Source organism: Aptenodytes patagonicus, chromosome 1 (genome assembly GCF_965638725.1).
Source record: "Aptenodytes patagonicus chromosome 1, bAptPat1.pri.cur, whole genome shotgun sequence".
NCBI classification, from domain to species: domain Eukaryota; kingdom Metazoa; phylum Chordata; class Aves; order Sphenisciformes; family Spheniscidae; genus Aptenodytes; species Aptenodytes patagonicus.
Window position 1 is genome coordinate 71801114 of NC_134949.1, and position 21475 is coordinate 71822588.

The following is a 21475-nucleotide window of genomic DNA, read 5'->3' on the forward strand; positions in this document are numbered from 1 at the left end:
GTTGGGAAGCCTGACTTGTTCTTTACGTCATTTTACAGGGTTTTTTCCTGCCCCTAAAGAAGACAAAGTTGCCCCTTGTCAAACGTTCAGCATCATAATCTTACGCACAAAAAATGGCCCTTCCCTCCCCTCCTCGTTCAGTTCATTAACCACTGAGTCACACCACCTCCCTCCCGCTCCTAACTTTTTGAAGGGCTTGTATGAAAACAGTAGTTTCATTCAGGCAGGCAAAGCTGTTGCTTTCAGCCATTTCTTGTGAGAAGGTAAGGTTGTTAGTGCTGTTGAAATGGATGGGAGGGGGAGGGTTTGAGCTTTGCTGCTGCTGTCACAGGCAGCAGCGGTGGCTAGGAAGCATCTAGGAAGTCTCCCCATTTTCTTTTATCGCCTCTTTTAATCTACAAATATTATCAAGAAGCATAGACTTATATCCTGATATTGCTTTTGGTCTGGATGCTGAGGAAGTAGTAAAGGGCCAAAGTTGCAACCCAAGCACTGAAGGTTCTGTGTTTCTTCAGAAGAAACTGAAGAAAGATACCGAAGAGCCAAAGGCAGCTCAACAGGCACTTAGTAGCTAAAGCTTAACATAGCAGCAGTAAAAATTCAGGACGGTGGTGCAATATTTAAACACAGAACCCAATGCACGCTTAAAAATTCCCTCGTTTGCACTCCACATACATAACGCTGTTGCTTGTATGTGAAGGCAGGAGGCTGAGCACAGAAATAGTCTCTCAAATACTCTTGATAAGTCAGACTTGATCCTTAGACAGGGCTGCTTGTTTCGTGTTTTAGACACTAGACAGACTTCACAGTTGAGGAAAAACATCACAGAAAAACTGGGCTCCTATAAAATGGTGGCTTGGCCAGAAACATTCCCATTCATAATCACGTTTCCCTTATTCATGAGATGCAGCCCAGAAAAATCAGTGGAGATACCTGCTTGAACAGAGGTCTGGTATTCAAGCTATATCATGCTTCTGTATATGTCCTAAAAACCTGAAAACTCAAAATGCCTTCAATTCTCACAATTAAAAAAAAAAAAAAAATCTGCTAGTTACAGGTTTCCTAATTAGAACAACTTAATCCACATCATACTAGTTATTCATGAGTTTCCAATTGTTCCCTTGGTTAAATTAGCAAAGTACTGATGTTACTGTCCAGCAAAGCACTTCCAGGGACACCTTCAGAGTTTCACAAACACTGATGAATACACTCAAAGTCACTGGGAGCTCTGCACATTTCAGAATATCCTATCATTTTGGGTATCTACTTCCCCATAAACCATTGATTTCCACACACATCAATAATGCAGAAGTCTGCACTTATTTCCCAGCCCCCCCAAAACCCACCAACTTTTATATAGCACAATGCTTTGGAGCAATAGAAGTATGTATAAAAATCTCATTTATAGATCACAATTTGTCTGAGCAAAGCACTGTTTAACATTTGAATTGCTAGACGGTAAGTAAACCATTCCATGCATCAATATTGGTTAGAAGCGTTCTTTACGAATTAAATGTGAGGTTTCACAGTGGTTTTCTCTCCCCATGGCGTCCCAAGGGAACAAGCAGACTAAAGGCGTGGGAAGAAGTGCCTTGCTGATGTTAAAAGGTATGTGCTTAGAAAGCATAAAACTGCTGAGTGAACATACGCTGCTAAAACTCCCTCCCTCCACCCAGTTAAAAAGGCAGACTCGATGGCAGAAAAATAGTAAAGTAGTTCCTATGTTATCAAACATGACTTTTTCCCGCATCTAATAAGGCACTTTTTGACATTTAAAAAACTTTTGTTTCCTTTTCAAAGACACTATTCGTGTTATCACATCTTTCTAAAATATTAGTGTAAACACCAAAATCCTCACTGCTCAAATCCTAAAGAAAACATTTTGAATGTAACACTGCATTTTACCACTGTTTTCATTTAAGACACTGAAAATTTTGAAGAAAACATTTTATTTTCATTTGATGAACCCCAAATGAGATCTCCTTTTGATTTCTCATAACCGTCAACAAGCTGAAAATTCAAAAACTGCAGCAGAGGGGTGAAGCTCCCTGCAGCACCTTAAACCATCAAGGAAACTCCAGCAAAAAGGGAAATATCTGCCTTAATGCCGCTCAGATTTCACAGACTGTAACGCAGAAATCGTAACGTCTAGTTCAGCAAAGGTAAAGAGTAAAATACAACTCACGTTGTACTGGGTTAAGTCAGTAGTAGTTAATTTAAAAACGATAAAAAACCACAGAAACCAACCAACCAACCCCCACACGCCCAGATTATTCTGCTTATCCCTTAAGTATATGGAAGGGGTTTCCTGTTTTCCTCCCAAGTATCTCCAAAGATGCCTCTGAGCACACTGACGACATTCAAACTTGTCTGGCTCTTTCTATACAGCTTAACAGCTACAGAGAAACCCAGCTTCAAAAAGCCGGTTGTGAAGCCACCTCTTTTCTCTCAAGAGATGAAACACGGGCGCTTCCTCCACAACCTCCGCATGCCAAACTCCACAAAGTCTGAAGAGTCTCAGAGCTGATGCCTCCTTTTGGGCAAAAGCAAACCGTCTGCTGAATGCTAGGATAAGCTTGCAGAGAATATGAATACTGGCTTCGCATTTTGGTAATTAACAGGGGAACAAGGGTGCAGGTAACCACCACAGTGCCTTTTATGGAATCAGACATACTTTCCATGAGAAAATACAGTGAGTCTAATTTTTAAATATGAGTTTCAAAGACCTTTTTAAAAGTTTCCTACTCCTGTACTTACAAGTAACGAAGCATCTATGTAAGAGCAGCTTCAGGTCTTCCTTTATTTTCTTAGTCATTCGCCACCCAGTGTAGGGGACTTTGCTGTACAGTGAACACTCTTCAGGCTAGGTACGGACACTTACTAGAGAGGGTGGGGAAGAGGAAACTGTAAGTGGCAATCAGAGAATACATCAAGCCTTTGGAGGACTGGGCTTGACCTTTAATGATAGGACAGGCAGTGAGACAGACAATTTTCCCCCATAAAGCTATGTATATACGTTGAATGGATGCAGTTATCGTGCAGGTGTGCCGGTTCAAATGTTTCCTATACGGAGAAAGCAATCGAGAATCCTAGTTTCTTTCACTGGATAAGACAAGAATCCATTTCTTAGTGATTGCTATGGCAGTTGGAGGCTTCAGTTTGGGATTCATCACTTCTTGACCCTTTTCTGGATAAGACTACATTTAAATGACAGGTGTAGAACCTACATACTTTTCACAGGCATAAAGAATATATATTAAATGTAAAAAAATCCATAGACACATAATGAACACACAGAAGAAGCATTTGTAAGGACATTTACAATAAATGGCACTAAACACCTTTATTAAGATTTTTAATTTTTCTTTTATGAAAAATGAATAGGATTCTTTTTTCCCTTGTACGCAGAGGAAGAGCAAACTAATGGCAAAAATCAAGAACGCTTTCTTATTTCAATACCATCTTTGTAGCCACAAAGATACAACTGTTTAACAGACAAGACATACTGTTTATTGCAGACTTCAAGCTGATTCATGTGAAAAAGGCACTATGAAACTTAATCAAACTAGACGATTAAATTTGTCTAAATTAAGTGATATTATATATTATATATAATACATATATTATATATAAAATCACACGACCATGTGAAATAACAGAACGTTTTTGTGACAAAAATCATTGCATCTTCAGAAATAGTATTTGCTGGAAGAAATGTTTCCTTTTCTCCCCCCTTTTGCCTCCAGGAATCCACTTTTCCAAAAGATTACATTTATAAAGGAACGGTAGCTTTTTACATAAGGAAAAACTGACATCTGGGATCAACACACAAAGAAGTCTAGATTAGACACTGTTCTTTTGAGGGGTTAAGTTACAAACAAAAAAATGCAAGGATATTAAAAAAAAAAATGTACTGCGAATTGTTTCATGGCTACCTACAGCAGATCTGATCACCTCTTTGAGCTGAGTTGTGTTACTATTTACTAGTTATTCCTTCTTGTGCAATATAGTTCATCACGAGTGAAGTATTGATAAAATCAATGTACAGAGTATTATTTTGCTATAAACAGCATCATTAGTAATAAAACATCTTGGGAGTGATGCAAGAAAGACTCAGTCTATGTCGGGCTGCTGTTCATTCTCTAAACATTTCCTCTCTGATTGCTGGCATCAACGACTTAACTAAACATCCTGCAGCTGAATGCATGACAAGAAAGACTGAGCCAAAAAGACATAATTGCAAACTACAGCAAGAGATGGGATTCAGAATCTTATTATTACTTTTTACTGAATTACTTATTTTTTATTGCTGGCTCAGCTTCCCTCGGATGAATCACAAAGACGTGTTCCAGTCTATCTGTCTATCTGTTTATCTATGGTTAATTCCATAAAGCCAAGGCTCATCTTGGAGTGTAAATGAATCATCTGCCAATATTTTCACCTGTCAGGAACCTCCATTGAATTTCTCATCTGTTCATTTTTAATGATGAGAAGCCAGCAGCAGGTACTTCTGTGGAGACTACTGTAAATTTTCTTTATGGTGGCTAGTTACATTTACAATATTATAAGACATTCCCCTGCACTGCTTCCTAAAGCAAAGCTAGATGGTATAATTCTATGGACAATGGAATTAAAGAAAAGAGGAAAGACATTTAGTGGCTGCTTCCTTCATCAAAGGACTCCACACCTGAATCTGTGGCAGCTGCACTGATTTTTTCTTGTCGTCTTCTCATAATTTCTTGCAGTTCAGAACTACCACTGTTAGCCTATAAACAAATAAAAAAGAAAAAGGGTTTACTTGTGGTTTTGAAACGTGACGAAGATCCTCTGCTAGCATTTTATTAAGACAGATGTTTGAACAAATTAAACTCACCTTGCAGCTCCAGAACTAAAAATGCACTAAGAATCTGGTTAAATAACATTTGGAATAGGAAAGGATTTACACTATTCTTAAATGTGGACCAGAAAAGAGCCTGCGGACTATTAGAAGTGTCAAGCTTGACTTTTAGCCCTGCTGAGCATCTTTAATTCTCATGCAAACCCCTGGAAGTGTTGGATATTTACGGGGTGAAATATGGCCTCAGTAAAAGCAGGATTAAAGCCCAGCAAGTTTGTTAGGATTCCACCCTTGAGTACTTAAATATCATGGCAACTGTATTTAGAAATTAAAGCACATAAACCCTTGGTGGGTTTAGATTTACGTAAACACAAAATTCATGCATGCACATGGGTTTGCACAGCCAAGGCCTAAATGAGGATTGAGATACCTAATCTTAGTATCCCATGTTACACAATACACCATCATGCATTTGCAGTTCAGAGACACAGGCTTCAAACTTAGAACACAGTAAGAAGAATTGAATCATTTTACTATATTATCAACAGTGTAGTACTGTGAGGACAGGGCCTTATTTCACCCTTCAGGGTGAAAAACAGGTCTGCTGAGCTAGCTGCAAACAGATTGCTTCAACAATGTAAATGAAGTTATCAGCAAGGCCAGGACACATACCCACTAGAGCAGAACTTTCCAGAGTGTGCATGACTTTGAATGAGACTAGAGGATTATAAAGCAAGAACCATAGCTGCTACTGTGTTATTTGGCTATGACATGACCTTTCAAGCTTCAAAACTATCTTCCAAAAGAGCCTCTGAATAAGGAAGCAGAAATTGTTTTTGAAATCTGTAAAACAAATTTCAGGACTGTTAAGGGGGAAAAAAAAAAAATCCTTCAATTGATTCTGAACTCTGAAAATTTATCCCACTACATAAAATTAATTTAGATTTATCCTATTCTATCCATTACAAATGCATTATCTGATGCCATTACCTGGCAGACACGTTAGGTGTCCATAGGGAGGGAGGCTAGGATGTTTCTGCTAGGTAAATTACCATTGCTCTCTCCTCCCAGAGTGGAAGGGCAAAGCAGGGGGCTTATAATTGACTCCCTGAAGGTGAGAGTGCACTTTTATTTGTCTTAATTCATCTTGTCCTTGCCTACTTGGTTTCAGATACAGAACAAGTCCAGCAGTCACCCATTACTAAGTCATGCATAAAAACCATCAGCAGATACCTGACAACATGTTTTATCAGAGGTCACGTGCAAATATTTTTCTGAAAATGACTGAGCAGCCAAGGCTGAAACAGTTTACCTTCCTGATAACATCAATAACAACATGACTGATGAGCTTGAAACACTGCTCAACTAAACCAACTGCAATACATCATGTGGCACAGCACAAGAGGGACATCCTACTCAGAGACGGGGTAGCTAAGTAGCCTAGGACTGTTCTTAGGAATACAATTTTTGGAACAGACTGCTAGATCTTGGCCTTAGTGATTTACCCAGCTCAGTCTCTAACCAGATCATGAGGTATCAGTAAGCTCCACCGTTCAATCCCACTTCTGTGCCTGGGCCACTCCTTTCACTGAGGTGTCAAAGAGAATAAGCTATTCTTCCAGCCAATTTGATACATATATTAGATAGAAACCATTTTTTGTTTTAGAGGGATGTGTGCCCATGCTTCCCATTGATGGAGTAGGAAGACAATGAGAATGTGGACCTGAAGGGTTCCCTTCTGGAGATGACAAAGGTGGTGTTCAGGATATTCTGTCTCTACAATTATCTTCTGTAGCGCTTTTCAACACCAGAGCTTGAAATGCTCAACAGAAGTTAAGGAAATGGACACATAAAAACTCATAATCATGGAGACTATTAATATTTTCACTTTGCAATGAAAAAGTAAATCCATATAGATGACCAGCCAAGTTGCTATAATGCACTGTACTTGGTATACAAGGTGAACTTCAACTCTCTGGCGCAACCCCAGAAAACAGCTCCCAGGGGGGATACTCTGATCAGTACAAAGAGTGTGGTGCATCCTTCCTCCTTCTGAAACACCGCTGCTTGCCACCACCATTTCCTCTGGCAGAAAGCAGGTGTTCGGCCCTGGCTACGGCCAGCTCTCTGCTGTCTGAAACACTGGTCTCGCACGGTCTTATCTTTCTGCTTTTGTTTGGCCAGGCCCAGAAAGCTGTTAAACCCCAAACACCTTCCCCACGCTTGCAGTCTGTTTATACAGGGGCCACAAAACTCCATTAGGAGTCTTGCTTCCTTGGATGTTTTAAACTCTGGTGTGATTCAGGGCTGAACGCAGTTACCGTGAAAATGAAGTAAAACAATTGAAATTACGGTACCTATTCATTTTTTTCCTCGTAAGGGTAATATTACTAAATGCCAACAACAACTGGAATTCCAATTACAAAATACTGAATTCCTCTGCCTGAGGTAGAAGGACACTAAAAAGAAAATTGTAGCTGCATAAAAGTGAAGATCTGGTTGTCCGTATTTGGGAATGCAACCCCAAATCTGAGAGGTAGGCCTTTCACTGGCTTGCAGAAATTATATGAATCCAGAAACACTTGTGGAAAATCCTGAGTAGAAATAACAAATAAAGACGAGGCATGGAGTTCTGTAATGCTAGAGAGTGCATGGGTTTGCTCTGTCTCTGGCTATTATTGCTATTTGTACTTAACACCCAGGTCATTTACTGCAATATGACACCACAAGTACTACATAAAGGATGCCAGAGAACTTCATGAAAATTTATCACTGATTAATCATGTAGGACAATTACGGTGGTCAAACCCATAACCCAGTAACTGCTCATAAAAAGCATTCAATTGTAAAATAGGCCTGACACTGGTACAAGTATGTGTGTGCTTAAATGCTTCTGTTATTAGAAGCGTTTCTAGTTTGAGCAGTAAGAACATAGCCCTGTCTGGAACACACAAGCTCATCTTTGCTAGGTCACATGTAGACATTTTGGCTGTGGTACTCATTCCTATAGCTTCTCTTAAACAAGGACAGCCTTCCTAAACCCTGCGACTTGAAATATTATAGGAACAGAAAGGAAGATGCGACTTAATGTTTTGGGTAGTTCAGTAAACAACAGGCTAAAGCAATCAGGAATCGCATAAATTCTGAAATTAATCAGTTAAACCTCAAACAACTGAGGCAGAAATAAATATTTCAATTACCTTTTCACTAACAAAATCCAATGACCTTGTTAAACTCTCAGTACCTGTTTATTAACACTTGTAGAGCATTTATTAGACAAGTTTTGACTGCTCAGTTTCCTGCAGAGCTAGACCTAACTGAGGCAAGCAGAATAACAGAGGAAAAAAAAGACAGACTTCTACAGTCCAGTGTATCTCTGCTTTTCGAACTGACTTCCACCACAAAGGCACTTCCATCTCAGCACACAGAAGCCTCATGAAACTGAAATAAGATTGTTGACATTCCAGAAAAGTTGAAGAATACACATATATCTTCACTAGGAAATGATGGATTGCTCTGGACTGTAGTGACATATATTCCTAAGAAAAAAAGTGAAATATTTCTCCCTTCCTTTCACAGGAAAACAGGGCTTGAAGAAGGGAATAAAGCAATTTTAAAAGTGTTAGAAAGCAATGCTCTCTGATCCACACTGATCAGGTAAATTGTAAAATAATGCATTATCATAAACTTGTCTTTAACAATATGCCTGGTAGTTAAAACTTAAAATCATTTAACAAGACAGTCCCAGCTTCATGAGGGGATAGAAACACATTTTATACTTCTTCAAGATTTTCTTTTAAACAGTATGTCAAGAATATAGCTTCTTGTTTGGGTTAGTCTCACCTCTAGACAGTATCGAGTCCATTTCTCCACTTGCCACAGCAAGTTTTAAAAAAAGAAGTAGATGCACCTGCAATTCTCCTGGTTTAAAATTGGTAAGCATTCTCCCTAGCACAACTCTGTATACAAGCTTTTAAGGTGTTTAAGGAACAATACTACTGTAATTAAACAAGTACAGTATACTACTAAATACTACTTTACAGCATACTGTAAGCAAACTGCCACAGAGCAATGAATACAGAGATACAATACTTTTACCCTTAGCTCAGTAATTGTGCTAGCACAGTGTCAAACGTGTTTTCCCCCACTTAGGAACCCACCAATACAGATGCCCCAGTGTTTGACCTGAAAGGCCTTGAGATTCAACAGTGAGCTCACTCTACCACTTTCTCACGCCTAATAAATTAAATCTCCTCTACAAAGATAAAGCAAAACTAATTCATCACCACCAAAAGTACCAGGAGTACCTGTTTGTCCAAGTACCAGGCAGAGCAAGAAGCAAGAAAAAGGGCATTTCACTCTCTCCTATTGTTTTCCCCAAAGCCCTTTTTGGCTCATTTTGTCTTCTTGCAGCCTGATTACAGCACACAATGTCTTAAACTCGAGCACTACCATGCACTTTTTCTAATGCTTTGTGGACCCCTTTAGAAGTGGGGAGAGATCCCACCTGGTGTTTTGACAGATGCTGTTTCAATGGATTAATACCAAGTAACTAGGGTACAAATAATGCTTATCAGCGTGATGGGAACTGAGGAAAAAACAGCTGCCTCACAGAAAGAGCTATTTACTTCTATAGGTTCAAAAGTGGCGACCCAGCATCAGGTTAGTAAGAAGGGTTATACATACCTCCAAAGCAGACTTCTGTACCGTAATTTGGCTGTAGACTCTAGACCCTTCCGGGCAAACAGTCCTTAGTTCCTCTTTATTGAGGGAGAAAAGCTGAGCACCCGTCAGCACGCCAAGGCTGTTGACAGTCCTGATGTCACACCAAGGGAACAAACAAGAAATAAGCAAAAATACACTAGCCAAGGGAGAGAAGTAGGTTGTCTTCATCCCACATTGTCTCAGGTAGGGCTATGAAATCAAGGCAAAGCTTTATGCAACAGGACTACTCTCGAAGTCAATTCAGTATCTGTTATAACAAGTACCTTTTGGTGGAGGCTAATAATTTTTTTTCCTAAATATATCTAGATCACTATAGATCTTTAACCACTTGATATATATTGATATATATATTATATACACACATATACATAAAAATATACATGTGTGCATATATGTAAAAACAAATTCTTTTCTCCAAGGGTGCAGCTGACGTGTTTTGATTTTCAGAAGGCTGCTTGATTTTAAAAAGTGGGCAGACCACATCCTAATTTCTGACAGGAAAATAATTTTAAGAATTTTTCTTACATTTGCCCTCAAACTTACACAGGGTTGAATCCTTTGGACTGCAACCATGCTTTCACATCCTCAGGCGAAGAGTCGTAAGTGATGTTAACTACCGGGATGTTTGGTCGTGGCACGTGGAACTTCCTCTGGGCAGCGCTCCGGCCAATGGTGAGCCGGTGAACAAGTTCATCCTGCACCTCCTCCATCTGCGATTTCCTGCCTAGAGAGAGAGAGAGAGATGCCCCACGGGAGTTATTCTCAAGGTTGCTTTATCAAAGCCAGGTCATTTCTTATACTCCGCTTTAAATCTTATTTTTTTTTTCTTTAAAGATTCATTCACTAGATCTGACTGAATTATTATTCTCCTTTTTCCCCAGGGAAGGTTTCAATATTCCCACTCCTCTCTTTGCAAAACAAAATAAAAGCAAAAACCCCCCCCAAAATTCAACTGAGACCTAGAAAGAGGAGATGAGCTTGATGTCGCACAGAGGCGTAGATCAGTCTGACAGCACCCAAGCTGTAGAAGAAAATGGGCATGGCGGGTTATTCAATTGTCATAGTCTGTGTTTCTTCAAATAGAATTATGATGTTTTAAAAATGAAAACAAAAAAGATGAGGAAGAATATAAGATTGCTTACACTGTGGAAAGGCAGCACTTTCCACAAACATTTTTTAATTGAAAGTTCAACTTTCTAGTGCAAATCAACGTAGGCAGAAAAATCTCACTGCTGCTGACACGTACACGTATCACCTTACATCTAATAAGCTATCATAATAATCACATTTTTGAAGGGGTTTTAAGAAATTTGAATTCACTCCAAGCCTGGAGTGACTGGTTAGCTGAAACAATGTCATACTTCGTATTAAAAAAAAGAAGAAAAAAAAGAAGTAGTTGCTCTCACCAGAGACACAGGAATTGGGCAAGACTTTTTTTTTGTTTTTTTTAGAACAAAACAGTACAAATTCGCTATCCCACAGAACGCATTTGTGTGAAGCATTTAGTTCAGTTGCTGGTCATTAGCAGGCAACAAACTGAAATGCTTTTCATGCATTTCAACAAAATCAATTATAATGACACTGAAAATTGTTTAAAACGCATATAAAAAGTTCTGTGGATAATTTCACAAAAATAGGTAGAATCCAAAAGGGTGTAAATATCTTTTTGGGCACAGAGAAGATACTGATTTAGCACAGTTAAGCTCTCTGTGCAGTAACTCTGGAATAACTATAAAAATCCTTTGACACACAACTTTAAATTATCTCAAAAATTCTCAGGATTTCCTTACCAAGATATTTCTAGTCATCTTTATTCAACCTTCTCACTTTGATACACAAACTAACTACAGCACCTTCCCTGATGCACTCAGATGGCAAAAGCTATTCCTTTTCTCCCACTACACTGATAGCAACAGAGGAAAACGACACAACTTTAGTACGAAAAAACTGTAATATAGCAAAAATGTTTCTTCCTCTACTTTCCTTTTATATTCTCCCAAAACCTCTCCAAGGATCAACATCTCTAGCCAGTTAGACAAATGAAAACAAGCTTTACACAGGCTTTTAGGATTATTTTTTTTCAACCACCACAACAAAAAAAGAAAAATCCTTGTTTTAGCCATTTTCCTTTTTCTTTTACAAAATAGCCCCAGGTTGAAAGTGGACGAAATATCTCTAGTAAAATAATTGAGGCATTCAGGCCCTATTGTGTTAGGTTTTTTTCCCCAGAGTGTGAAACAGAAGCCAAAATGACATGTGCTCAGTGATATGTGAAGGTCTGAGATGGGATATACAAGTAAAGCCTTTAGGCAATGTTATCGAAGCATGCACCAGTTATTTTCCCAAACAGGAAGAGAGCGAGAAAATTGCTATCTACCTTCTATTACACAGATTTTGAAAGACTTATGTTTTGTCTAGACCAAGACTATATCAAAAGATAAATATTTAGCTGTTAGATAACAGATTCTTACTGTTGTTCAATGCATTATCATAAATAAACAAGATACCCCCCGTGTGAAGCAGGTACTACATCGCGTGTTCTCTGCAGGGTTCAGGTGGGTACTTGGGCAGCAGGTCTACGGGCAGGGTTGCCCATTACCTTTGCAGAGGCAGCTATTCTGCGAGGACTGTGAGGTATCTGAAGCCCATTAACCGGGCTTGAGCGACAGCTCCCGGGAGGGCACAGGAGCTCTCACGTGTGGCCTCAGCAGAGGCTGACAGGGCAAGAGATGTCTTGTAACCACTTAGTCTACAGCAACCCTTCACACCTCACACCCTGTACCTGAACCCAGGTCCACATTTTCCATCTGTAATGGACAGAGAAGGCCATCGTGGATTCAAGGAAGCACACCTGCTACAGCGTGCAAAGCCCTTCTTACACGGCAATAAAATGATCATTTTTGTGCATATGTGCGTGTGAAATTCACCCTCACTTTCCCCATCTTTTATAACTGCTCGGGTTTCTGTTTTTATTTAAGTAACAAACTGCCCAAAATAGGACAAAGGCAGAAACTGGCCCTACTGTTTCTTTGGGAAACGGCAGTGAAGCCTGTTCCTCCTGCCAGGCTGTTCTCCATTTACAATTTCCAGCCAGTCAGTCTGTTATGTGAAAATATTAAAAAGGTCCCAGAGCCTTCCTGAGTTCAGAGCTTAGGCGAGAGCTTGTCTACCACCAGGCAATCTCAAAGCAGGCTCCATCGACTGAGTGTGGTTATCCAAGCAGACATGCTTCTCATCCACTGGGGACAGGGAGGAAAAGAAGCCCTTCTTGCAGAAAGGATTACGCTCAGTGCCGGTTTTTACCTCAGGTGGAAGTGGGATTTTCTAATAAGGCAGGGAGGCAGAGGATGGGAAAAGCTGTCAACTCTTGAACTGCAAAAAGCTCATTATTTTAACAGCTATTACTTTAAAAGCTATAGCAAATGCCTGCCTACAAGTTTCAGTTATTTTTAAGCCAAGCAATCACATCGCTTAAAGTGCATTTAGGACAGAAATTATTGACTAAATAAGTTCTCCTAACCTACCTTGCTTTTCAGTTGATACAGAGTAGGAGCCTCAGCAGCAGTTAGGCTTTATATTTACAAGGTGGCCTTAATCAGAACTTTTCATGACTGCCACACACTGCTGGATGCAGGTTACCATGTCTTTCCAGCTAAAGGGCTATGGGGTACGTTCTCTCGTCCTCCTAAGACAAGGCCACGAAAGTTTGCTCAGTGGCCTGCCAGTTGCTGTTGCTTTGACCAAGCTAAGGGGAACTGATTATAAGACGAGTCTCCTACAACACTATTACAACGTGGTTCCTATGCATCAGCCAGACCTGTAAGTCTTCTTTCAAGCCTTGGATACATGTTCCAGAATGGTGCAAATGTCCTAGAAATATGGATGACCATGGATAGAAGCAAAAAACAGCCTAACTGATTTTAAAAGCAATTTAGATTGTAATGTGGCAGTGAGTTCAGGTGGAAAACATACATTAGCCAGAATACCAGCATGGGCATTTACAGTGTTGAAAATCACTGTCTGAAGATCCCAAACAGTCATGAAAGGAGAGGATTTAGGACTGGGACAAGTGCAGAAGTGTTTTGTCCCTACTTACCATAGTGATTAACGAGGGTCAGAACACACATACGTGTATATTTTAAACACAGGGTTAAAGCTAAATATTTCATAAATATTTATCTGAAACACAAGGTTTTAAGGAATTTAAGGATTAAGCAAAACACACAGGAATGGGACAAATACTTTTTTTCTTGCTTCTTAGACAAACTTACGATCCACAGGAACTTGCTTCTGCCTCTGGGTGTCTCGTGCAACACTACCACCGCTGTCGCTAGAGGTGCTGCTTTGGCGGCTGATGGTTCCTGGCGCTTTGGGCACGGGAACCGGTATTGGTGCTGGTGCGCTAGGAGGGAGGGGGACAGCCACAGGGACAGGAGCGGGTGTTGGAGGTGGCAAAGGAGTAGCAGGAACTGGATCAGGTTGTTTTGCAACATAGTCTGTCCTTTGTTTCTGAAAAGATGCAGAGAGACCCAGCTCGACAACAGAACTTGGACAAGACATCAGACAAACGCAGGTTTCTGCAGAAAATGCTGGGATGCTTTGCACCAACTGATTTCATTTATCACACAAAGACATCTTACTTGGCAGATATAGTTCCAAAATTTGCCAAAACTTGATTTGGCATCAATTTCCTTCTCTGTCCGACACAAAATTCACAGCAATGGCATCATCCGAAACACATTTCTTTCTTTCAAACGGCTGAGTTCTATAAATGAAATTGTTTTTAAATCCCAAACTTCTATTACCTGGCACTTTTTAACAGCTTCCAAAATCTTTGAATTGTTGGACTTTATCAGAGTAAAAATGTATATTTTAGAGAAGTTGTGTAAAAAATAGTGAAAAATTAACATATCCAGCCACACCTAAGCCTGACTAATGATTTAACTTACAAATGTCACTGAGGTTGGGTAACACATTGTTTCTTGAACTCAGACACCATTTAAGAGGTTCCTGCTCCTCCTACCCATTCAGTTGTGCCTTTTCAGCTATTTGTGTGGTCACTACATGCCATCTCAATGCACTAATCCAATTAAAAAACCCCAAACTCCACAATTCTTGGAATAGGGTTGTTGTTTCTTCCCCTCCCCCCGCTTTACACAATGTTCTAGCAACATGCAAATTATCTTGCTGCTAATAACTAACTAGCAGGTGTCTCAAGAATGATTTTCGGCAATAATTTCTTTTCTCCTTCTTTGCCTTTAGAATGGCACCAGTTACAGGAAGAGGCATGTATTTTCCCAAAGCAATCCCAATGACAGACAAACCCAGAAGCTCATAAGCAACCTGTGCTACCCTTTTCTTTCAAACAGTTCAAATTCCACATCTCACTGTTTTAACAGTGCTCCCTCTCCACAGTTTTGGACTAACACAGCTTGAAAGTTTAATATTAAAGTTTGTTTGCTCAATAGGGATGCCTCATTTCTTAGTTATGAGAAGTCTGCTTACTTTGGTATGAAAATAGATGAGTACATTCCCCAGATTCATTGCTCCTTCCTGGAATACTCTTCCCTATTTCCTTGGAGGCAGAGGGTTTACGGCAGATCAAGTAGGGAAATACTTGTAGGAGCCATATGTTAGAATCTGAGCAGCACATCACTGCCCTGACAACAATCAAACTTTCATTAAATGTCAGCAACAGCCCTTACACAGGAACCCCCCAACTCGGGAAGTCTAACTGATGGGCAAGGCATTTTATAGTGAATGTAAACTAGGACCATTATAGCTAAGCTATGCTGAGTTACACCAGCAGAAAATTTATCCCATCAGCTTCTACGGGCAGTGAATTAAGCCTAGGAAAAAAGTCTTTCGTTTCCCTTCCATAATTTTTCACTTAAACTGTAGTAGTCAGCTACTGAAGCAAATGCAGTCTTACAATACATTCCCCATTAAACCCTTTTGGTTTTTTTTCCCTTAGCATTTAGTTGTTCAAAGGCATTCATCTCAATTATTTTGTTTTCACCTTGTGCAGTGCATTGTGGGGAGATTAAAAAAAAAATCGTATGATTGACTTTTCTGTATTCTACTACTTCAATGTTAAGACAATAAATGCTTTTTTAAATGTCAAATGCCAAGAAAAGTGAAATGCATAATATAAAAGAGAACAAGCAGAATAATGTGTATTTAAGAAACCTGTCCTTTGGCGGAAAGAGAGTGCCCTACTAGGTATATAGTAAGTATACCATAATTCATGATATATAGATGGACTGTGGTATATCCAAAATCTTGTTAATGAATTTTAAAATGTCACAGAAATTAAAATGTTTTAATGATATTCAGATTTTTTTTTAATCTTGTTCACAGATTCCAATTGCTAGACTGTTATCCCCACAATGTACCCTCATGTGTGCCCTCATGTGTCCACACGCAAGGAAAAAGCACATCTCTTTTATGGTATAGGGGATTCGTTATAAACCAAGGCATCAACTGCATGCCGCCACAATCATAATCCAGAAAAAGTGTTAGCTAAACACTACACGTAGCTCTCAATGGATGCTACTGATGTAGTTTCAAAACCATGTTGTACTGCAATCATGAGCATCATCAAAACGACTTGCTGGAGTGAAAATAAAAATTAAACTGGAAGCATCACTCAAATTCTAAATTTAAAGATGAAACCACATTGAAATACAATTCAAATTTTGTTGAACAGGGCACAAAAGCCAATTATATATTTGAATCACGTTTAAAATTTCTTTTTTTAAACGTTTCTTTTTTTAACTCCAGATCTTTTGAGGACATCCACACATTCATCCCATCACTTCTATTCATCGCTACAAACAAAACAAGCATGCAATATGGAATTTGTAACTACATAGTCCAAAAGAGTAATTTCTGAAGTACAATATCAGAAGAGTAATTTTGTTACCTCTGAAAGCTCTCCAAGCAATTTCTGTGAGGAAAATGGAGTAAATCACATCAAATAGTACTGTTAGAAAGGTAAAAAGTAACTGCCTCGCATACCACTCCTGAAATTTCATACACATTAGCAATTTAAAACAAAAGAACATCAGTCCTAATAATTACCTCTTCTTACTCGCTAAGCAACTCACCAAGTGAGTTATTTTCTTCTTCTGAATAATGAGTGGAGTGTTGGCTACAAAACATACATATGTGACACCATATAAGCAACAAGCTCTTTTCAAAGCATCTATCCAGACAGAAACTTAGAAAAAACCAAAAAGCTGACAATGGTCTAAAGATCGTAAGATGAATGTAGAGAACACTTGCAACTGTAGAACACTAAGAATTAAATCACAGCAGATATCAAAAAAAGAAACTTATTTATTTTAGCTTAGAAAATGAGGTAAAGGTCACTGCTGACAGACGTGTACCCACTAATTTGCTGACAGCCATTAGAACAATGAACAATCCCAGTTTGGTTTCTTTTTTTTCTTCTTCCTTCTATTTTTTTCTTTTAAGAATAAGCTTGCAATCCTCAACTCATGTAAATTGGAACAAATCTTTTAAATTATTTGGAATGGTAATGATACTCATTAAAAATATGGATATATCAGAAAAGCTTGCTGGGACTAAATTTCTTTTTTTTGCCAGAAAAACTTTGTTTTCTACAGGAAAAAAATAGAGGTCCCAAAGCTCTTTTTCAACACACTACAGGCTGCATCTTGTTAAAAATCAAGATTCAGTATGATTTGATCTATTTTTAATGTAAGTAAGATAATAAGTTTGAGCAAAAGTGCTAACAGTATCAACCCTAATTTTTGATCATTGTAAAAGAACTGGGAACTACGTATTTTCAAATACGTTTTGGCATCAAAAACGGGGAATATGTGTATTCGAACTATGGCAAATACAGATGTAGCATTAAAGAGGCATTGAATACAACCATAACTAGCATTAGTGCTGGGAAATGCTCTCATTAAGTTAACACAGACGCAGAGCTTCCCATTTACTCTCTTTCCGAACATTTTAGTGCCACATTCCTGTCTGCACAGCGACAGGAGTTCACCAAGAAGGCTGCAGAGCATTCAGCCTCAGTTTTGTCAACAGCATGGTGGTTTGGATGTTTTCTTGAGACTCACATTGGAGACCTCTCATTTTGGGGCACATACCTCCTTCCTTTGGCTATATTTGAAGAGGGAAGAGAGAACCAACTACTTGTCTTACACCCAAAAGGGACAATGAGGTACCCAAGACTGGAGGAGCAAATTTCAAGTGAGGTCTTTCGCCAGAGTTTCCTTTGGTGGGCTCAGCTATTATGCAGAGTCAACCAGCTGCCTATTAAAATCCCATTATAAGGCAACTAGCTCTTTGCGGGGTGTAAGGAATTTATGTTTTTATTGGATTTACAAACCTGCCTTGCTAAAATCTTGCCAGAAAGCAAGAAGTATGTTAGGATGGAAGAAGGAGAAATTTAGACAGAATTTACTCATTCAAATTGGTGTTAGCTAGGATTAGTCCCCATTTCTTTTAAAAAAAAAAAAATTATGGGCAAACTGTGGACTTTTAATTCCTATCATTAACCAAATCCTTTTTACAACTATTCAGTACATTTTTGTGTAATAAGTAGCATCCCATAATTTGGGATTGGATCAATGTTGAATTGGACAGGAGACAACTTTTTTTTTTTTAAAGCCATCAAAAAGTCTTGGTCTGATGGCAACTTTAAAGAGCATTTGATATGAAATGAGGTAAAAGAGATACTGGCTTTTGGTCAAAAATTATGACATCTCTTTGGCCACTGCAAAATGAACACCTGGCAACTGCATCTCTTCATTATCAAACACTTCATGATCTGCAGGAAAGATACCAGTTGGCAAAAGATGAGTATGGCATTAACTTGGAGCACAAATGTTGTGCTTGAGGCGAAACAACTTCCCACAGAGATATTTTAAGTGAGCTGCTAAACAAAGAGACTTGAAAGAAAGGTTTTGATGGTAGATCACCGAGAAATGCAAAGGACACTTGTCCCAAGTGAGGTGGAGACTTTTGTCTCGGTGTTTATATATACATAAACATGCCTCTTACATATACTGTCACACTTCTGTGGACAGTCGTGTTTTTTTAAAACAAGACTATAGGACTGCATTTGGCTTAACATTTACTCTCTGTGCCTCAGGATTTCATACACATCACTGATAATATACCTGTCTCACCTCACAAAGGGTGTCATGAGATTAATTAATATGCCCACCAAGATACACACCTCTATCCCAATTGTTTCTCAAATTTCTTTTTCAAAAGCGTTAAAAAAAGTTAATAAAATGCACAGTAAATAGGAAATATTACGATCAATTATTTTCTAGGTTCACCAGCAATACTTGTACAAAAGAAGAAATCAGAGTGCTTGGGAAACCGTTTATGTTCATATATAATGGGATGGTGAAGTACCACTGTTGGTTCACAATAAAAAGGCAGAATAAACCACCAACACCACAGGAAACTCTGATAATCAATAATTAACATTAGTGGAAAACATAAACAAGCAGCAAAATGCTCTCCCAAATGTACAAAATACGGTTTTCCTGGAACTAATTCAACTGACCAGAGGACAGACAATGTTACAGCCTCTGACTCACAAAGATGATGAAATAACTAGGATATTGCTTTTAATGTTTCTGCCAGTATCATCTTAGACAATTCAGCGCTTTCAAGTAACTATCTGGGACCTGAATCCTGAAAGGGACTGAGAGAAAAATCAGGATTTAATCTAGCGTGTGACTCAGAGGTCACTAGGAAAGGGAACAGAGCGAAAGTAAAATGAACTTTGCAGCTCTGAGAATAATTCTGATAATGAGGTATCCATCTCTCAGAGAAAGGGTGTCTGTCTGTAGAATAACTGAATGAAAAAAACCTCTCTCTTTCAATGGAATCCTTAATCCTTCCTAATAATCTAGAAATGTCCTTTGGTCAGCTGTGCTTTGAAGGCCATTAGTCTGTAAAGAAACACGCTAACCTTGTACGTAACACTTGTCTGCGGCACGAAGCGGGCCAGGGTGCTCCCCGCAGCAGACAGACTACTTTGAAAGCAGTCTTTCGAAAACCAGAGACGACTTAGGAGACCGGCAAAAGCTGTGCAGCACCAGGCACTGAGCCTGCTCATGTTCAGGGTCTGGCAAAGGCAATGACAGGAACCACTTCAGTTTCCTGCTCTACCCACAAGTTCTCCTGTTTGACCTTGGGCAAGGCAGTCATCCCTTCAATGCCTCATTTCTCTCTGAAATAGCAGCAATGTCTCATAGCGCTGTTATGAAAATAAATAGGGTTATGCAAACAGATCCCAAATGAACCATGTATCCATCACAGGGAAAGAGACAAATGAGCATGCTTAGGAGTGCTAAAATTATAATAATCACCGTAAAGTTAAGAACAACATTACTGACACATCTTGGTAAAGACTCCCTTTATCCTATATAATTCATTATATTCCTAAATAATTTCACAGTATTTCAAGCTCACGTCTGAATATGATAAAGCAACAAACAAAACAAACCATGGACTGTAGGGAACAACTTGCCAGAGGGCAAAGAAACAAAATTATCTTAAATGTTGTTCTCTGACCGTAATTTTCATAGGTCCATGGAGATTGCTTTGTGAAAATGATTATTTTATTATTTCCCATGTCATGTCATTATTTCAAACAGAAAACTTCAAAACCTGTAGTGCATTACAAGGAACACTATAAGAACCTCTACTCAAAACTGTGCTCAGTCTGCTCAGGATTTCTTGGCAAATTCCAAACACACAAAATGACATGCACTCGAAGTAAAAAAGTCAGTTCTTTAAATCAGGATTTGAAAAGCACTCTAGGTACATGCTTCATTTCACACACAGGCAAAAACCATAATCAATTTAGAATGAGCTCACACATTACTGGCAAAAAATTAGGCATAGGAAAAACTCAGAAATGGTCTGATTCAAGCCCACCAAGCTCAAGATCGGTCTACCACATTATTGTGCCAGAAATAGCATAGCACCCGTTTCTCAAGAGACTTTCCACATCCATGGAAAGACTGGAAATACTGCAAATGCTGCAGCTTTCATGATAGCTGTGCACACAGAATCCGGCACAGCGACACCTTAGACTGGGACTTTTAGATGAGTCTGCAGCAGAGACAGTCAACAGTAACATTATGGCATTTCTCCGTTTTCAGTCATCAGCCAGAGTGTGTAGGCACAAGGAACGACTATTAGATTAAATTAAAATAAATTAAATTAAACTTCAAGCTTCAACAGAAGTTTAGCTTGCATTTGGACTGAAAGTCTGATTCAGAGGCAGGCCTGGAATTTCTGCTTAATCCAAACTTGTTTGCCTAACCTTTCAAAATCATTAGATACAAAAGGGAAGAAACGGGTCTTAGAAAATACAACCTCTTATTTTATGAGCCTTCTGCCCACTTAAATGTTGTCTAAAAATGCACATTACAACTTTATCCTGTATATCCTTACTCAGGTGGACAATTGCACTGACATAAGCTTTATTTTTTTTTTTAATATTTTACCTTCTAATTCTATTCAACATATAAAAGAAATGACAACAACAACAAAAAATCTTAATTCCACACCACAACGTGAAAGAAATAAAACCAAAATTAGGTCAGGAGAATAGAGTGCTATTGATGCACAGGCATAGTAATTGAAAAATACCTGCTTTGTGAATTCAAAAGCAAAGACGCCTATTTTTTATGACTCCAAAATTACATAATTAAATAAATTCAAGACTAAGATAGAGACACACAAAGACAGAAAATAAAAAGAAAAGCTAGTGTTCACTCTTCTAGGAGAAACAAAGATGACCCTACCTTAAATAATTCAAATTCCTTCTTTGGCATCAACAGCTACCAATCCACAAAGGATATTTGCAATTAAAATAAATGCATACACATCCATTAGGAT

The 21475-nt window shown here is 38.8% G+C and overlaps 1 protein-coding gene across 3 annotated transcripts in view; it reads right to left on the minus strand.

Annotated features, from left to right (window-relative positions):
• Window positions 1-2936: 2936 nt before the first annotated feature.
• EPS8 (EGFR pathway substrate 8, signaling adaptor) overlaps window positions 2937-21475 on the minus strand; it is a 138678-nt gene continuing 120139 nt past the window's right edge. For all 3 annotated transcript variants that reach the window (XM_076342104.1, XM_076342112.1, XM_076342094.1), the window contains exons 19-22: window positions 13834-14071; window positions 10106-10286; window positions 9524-9653; window positions 2937-4766 (exon numbers count right to left, since the gene is read on the minus strand). In XM_076342104.1, the coding sequence (XP_076198219.1) occupies window positions 4653-4766; window positions 9524-9653; window positions 10106-10286; window positions 13834-14071 (663 nt within the window). In that variant the 3' untranslated portion in view covers window positions 2937-4652. The remainder of the gene's footprint in view (window positions 4767-9523; window positions 9654-10105; window positions 10287-13833; window positions 14072-21475) is intronic.